Source organism: Urocitellus parryii, chromosome 11 (assembly GCF_045843805.1).
Source record: "Urocitellus parryii isolate mUroPar1 chromosome 11, mUroPar1.hap1, whole genome shotgun sequence".
Classification (NCBI taxonomy): domain Eukaryota; kingdom Metazoa; phylum Chordata; class Mammalia; order Rodentia; family Sciuridae; genus Urocitellus; species Urocitellus parryii.
The window spans coordinates 84,601,090-84,605,051 of record NC_135541.1 but is presented as its reverse complement, the minus strand read 5'-3'; the positions used below and the strand labels follow the sequence as shown (position 1 = coordinate 84,605,051).

Here is a 3,962-nt window from a genome sequence, read left to right as displayed (position 1 = left end):
ATATTATAAGACAATGAAGGTAGGAAGGGTTATATGTTATGACAGCTCTTTTTCAAAAACAAACTGTTGAAATAAATTAATAGGTTCTTTTTAAACGTCAGTCTTGCAAGTTCTTGCAGTCTCCAGTGTGTTGACTGAAGGATTCTCTAAAACACAAAAACAAAGGGTAAAAATAAGGTGGCCGTCCACAATGACTTCGGGACCCCATTTAAGAAAGACCTTGGTTCAGGTATCAGCGCACCAGGGTGGTGGAGAAATCTTCGCACGGGTTTATTGGGCTTCCCAGTGGGAGTCTTTGCTGGGGCAGGGGATACCTTACAAGGGAAGGAGACGATGGTGGCCAAAGATGTTGGAAGCCCACAACTTCGCTCCCTCCTGCCCTGGCCGGGTCACCAGTGCTGGCCGGCCGCGCGGGTGCCCAGTTGTGCCTGGGACATGGCAGGCACGGCTGTGGCAGCAGCGGCAGCCGCAGCCGCGTCACCAACACCCGGCAGCACAGAGCGCACCGAGCGGCGGAACTCCTCGTTCCTCCACGTGTAGAGCAGCGGGTTGAGCGCCGACAGGGCGCAGCACAGGAGCCAGCTGGCCGCCTGCACCCCCCAGGGCACTGGCAGCGAGAAGCCGCTGGCCAGGCTCACCCACACCAGCGGCTGTGTGGCCAGCAGGAAGACGCAGCAGAGCAGCAGCACCGACAGGCCGCTGAGACGCCGCTGCGCCCGCCGCGGCTGCAGCGCAGGAGGCAAGGGTTGGGCCTGTGCGGGGTGTGCCGTACCGCCCGGACCCGGCGCGTGCGGGGCGGCCGGGAAGGCGGCAGCGGCTGCAGCGCACCCGGGCAGCTGATGCAGCAGGTGGAAGTTAAGCACGCTGACCCGCTTGACGCTGACGCGTACTCGGCGCACGATGCCCAGGTAGCAGTGCAGCAGCAGCGCCGTCTGCGCCAGCAGTGCCGCGGCGGCCAGCAGCGCTGGGTAGTGGACTTGCGGTGGCTCGGCTCCCGGCCGCGGCGCCCAGGGCGGGAGCAGCAGCACGAGGCCCAGGGCGAGCGCCCAGGACAGCGCCAGCATTCCCGCCGTGTGGCGCCGCTGGTACAGCACCTGGTAGGTGGCAGGCGCCCTGGTGATGAGCAGGTAGCGGTTCAGGGCCACGAGACAATGGGACAGAAGGGACACCGTGAGCCCGAGGCCCAGCAGCCCGCCCCGCAGTAGGCGGTAACTACCCCCAGCGGCGTCCCAGTCCCCGGGGGGCTCCGCAGAGCCTGCGGGCAGAAGCCCCAGCACCGCCTCCTGTGGCATCCAGAGGGCGCAGACACTGAGGTCGGCGGCGCAGCCGTTCACAATGAAGGCGTTGCTGGTGGTCTGCAGCTTTCGGAAGGACGACACGAGATAGATAACCATGCCGTTGGCCAGCGTGCCCCCAATGGCCAGGCCAGAGTACAGGAGGGACACGGGGATACGCCGGCCCGCCCACGACTCCTCTTCCTCGCAGAGCAGCAGCAAGGATCCCCCGGTGGTGGAGGAGGTGGACGTAGAGGAGGAGTTGGTCATTCTGGCCAACTCTTCACACCTCGCGCCCTAGCGTCGGCTTCTTGCAGAGCGGCCCATCTTGACACTTGCCTGCCGGGAGGGCAAAGACATCTCTTCAGCCCTCTGCCACAGACACAAAAGGCTGAAGCAGAATAATGGGCTGGGGGAGGGGGAGAGAGGGAGCTGGAGGAGAACGGGGGTGGCAGATGACAGGTGCCTGCCTTGGAAATGTCTCCAGAGCCAGGGGAAAGGCCGCTTTACCTGCTACAGACTTTACATTGCTCTGTTCTAGGACAGAGCAGTCTGCTCTTCTCACCCAACACACACACACACACACACACACACACACACACACACACACACACACTTGGCATATTGTCAGCTGGAGCCCCTTGTTAGGGAGAGAGCAAAGATATTCCAGCTGGGAAAAATGCCAGAGGGAAGGGTGGAGGGTACCTTGCTTTGGGGCTGGTCCTTAACTGGCGATAGCAGAAAGAGGGATGCCCCAAAATACCTCCTCAGCAGCATCTGTGGTCCAGAAAACAACAGGAGAAACTCAGCTGAGATCAGTGCCAGGAGTAAGTGCCCCAGTTCTCCCAAGCAGCATCTACACACATGGTCCTGGAACCAGCAGCGAGATTTCTCATCTGGCAGCAGGGCTGGCGAAAGTGAAGTGGCAGGCTGCAAGCCCAGACGGGTGGGCAAGCAGGCAGAACAGCAGCAGCTAGGATGCTTGCCTGCAAAAGCAGAAGCTGTGCTCAAGAGGAGAGCACCCTGTGCTTAGAAGCAAGAGTGGTGACTGATGTGGCGAACCCACTCGAAGCTCTCTCCTGCTCAGTTATACATCACCCAGGGAAAAGACAGCCTTTCCATGCTTGGCATGAATTATTCAGTAGCTTCTAACTTGTAAAGGGAAGAAAAATATCTTGCTCAGAGAGTCTTTCTCAGTCTTCTCTGTTTCAATCACTCTGCCTCATATTTCTTTCCTTCCTTTCTTTCTTCCCCGAAATGCTAGAATAAAACTTAATATACCCCCGGTATATTTCATCTGAGTCTCAGGCATCCTAATGGAAAGATTTTGCTCAGAGATAAATACAGTCACAATACCTAGGACTGATCTCTTCATTCCCATATTTTTTAGGGAGAATTACTTTATATTCTAATTGAAGTTCATTTTTTCTTTGGTAAAGTGAAACATGGATAATTATCCATGGGAAGCTGATTAATCCATGGTGCAGAAATATACAAACCTTAATTTAAGTGTAATTTCAGGGGTTTTTTTCCCCTCTAATCACCAGACAGTTTGAAAGGGATAGAGGGTAAAAACGGAATGGTCAGTAGCTATTTGTGAAACATCTAGACAATGAAACATTATTTGGCAATAAAAAGAAATGACCTATCAAACCAGGAAAAGATGTGGAGAAACCTTAAAATGCATATTACTAAGAGAGGACAATCTAAAAAGTCTACATACTGTATGATTCCATCTATATGCCATCCTGGAAAAGGCAAAACTATGGAGACAGTTAAAAAAAAAAAAAATAAAAAAAGATCAGTTGTTGCCAGGGTTTAGGGGGGAGGGAATGATGGATAGGCAGAACACAGATTTTTTTAGGGCATTGAAACTACACTATGCAATACTATGATGGTGGAGACACATCATAAATTTGTCCAAATCTACAGACTGTAAAACATTAAGAGTGAACCCTGATGATAGCTATGGTCTCTAGGTGATGATATGTCAATGTACATCATCAGTCATAATAAATGAACCACTCTAGTGGAAGATTTTGATAACTGAAAAGGCTAAGCATGCTTGGGATAGGGATTATATGCAAAATCTTTGTGCCTTTTGCTCAAATTTGCTGTGAATTCAAAACTATTTTTTAAAAGTGGATGTTGGGGGGCTGGAGTTGTAGCTCCGAGGTAGAGCACTTGCCTGGTTCGTGTGAGGCACTGTGTTCGATTCCCAGCACCACATATAAATAAGCAAATAAAATAAAGATCCATCAACAACTAAAAAAAAAAAGTGGATGTTGGCAGGGGGAAGCTGATTAATCCATAGTGCAAACAACAAAGGTGACTTTTCAGAACTTTTTACTTTAAGGTATATCAGAAGATGATACACAATCAACAAATATATGAAAAAATGTTCAACATCTCTAGCAATTAAAGAGATGCAAATCAAAACTACTCTAAGATTTCATCTCACCCCACTCAGAATGGCAGCTATTAAGAATACAAACAACAATAAGGGTTGGTGAGGACATGGGGGGAAAGGCACACTCTTACATTGCTGGTGGGACCGCAAATTGGTGCAACCCATCTGGAAAGCAGTATGGAGATTCCTTGGAAAACTGGGAATGGAACCACCATTTGACCCAGCTATTCTACTCTTTGGTTTATACCCAAAGGATTTAAAAACAGCATACTACAGGG

At 51.4% G+C, this 3,962-nt stretch overlaps 1 protein-coding gene across 1 annotated transcript; it reads right to left on the bottom strand.

The window, feature by feature from the left end:
• Positions 1-389: 389 nt before the first annotated feature.
• Gpr88 (G protein-coupled receptor 88) lies at positions 390-1,544 on the bottom strand. Its single transcript, XM_026379425.2, has one exon. It carries the CDS (start codon positions 1,542-1,544, stop codon positions 390-392), a length of 1,155 nt encoding a protein of 384 aa, XP_026235210.1.
• Between the last annotated feature and the right edge of the window lie 2,418 nt (positions 1,545-3,962).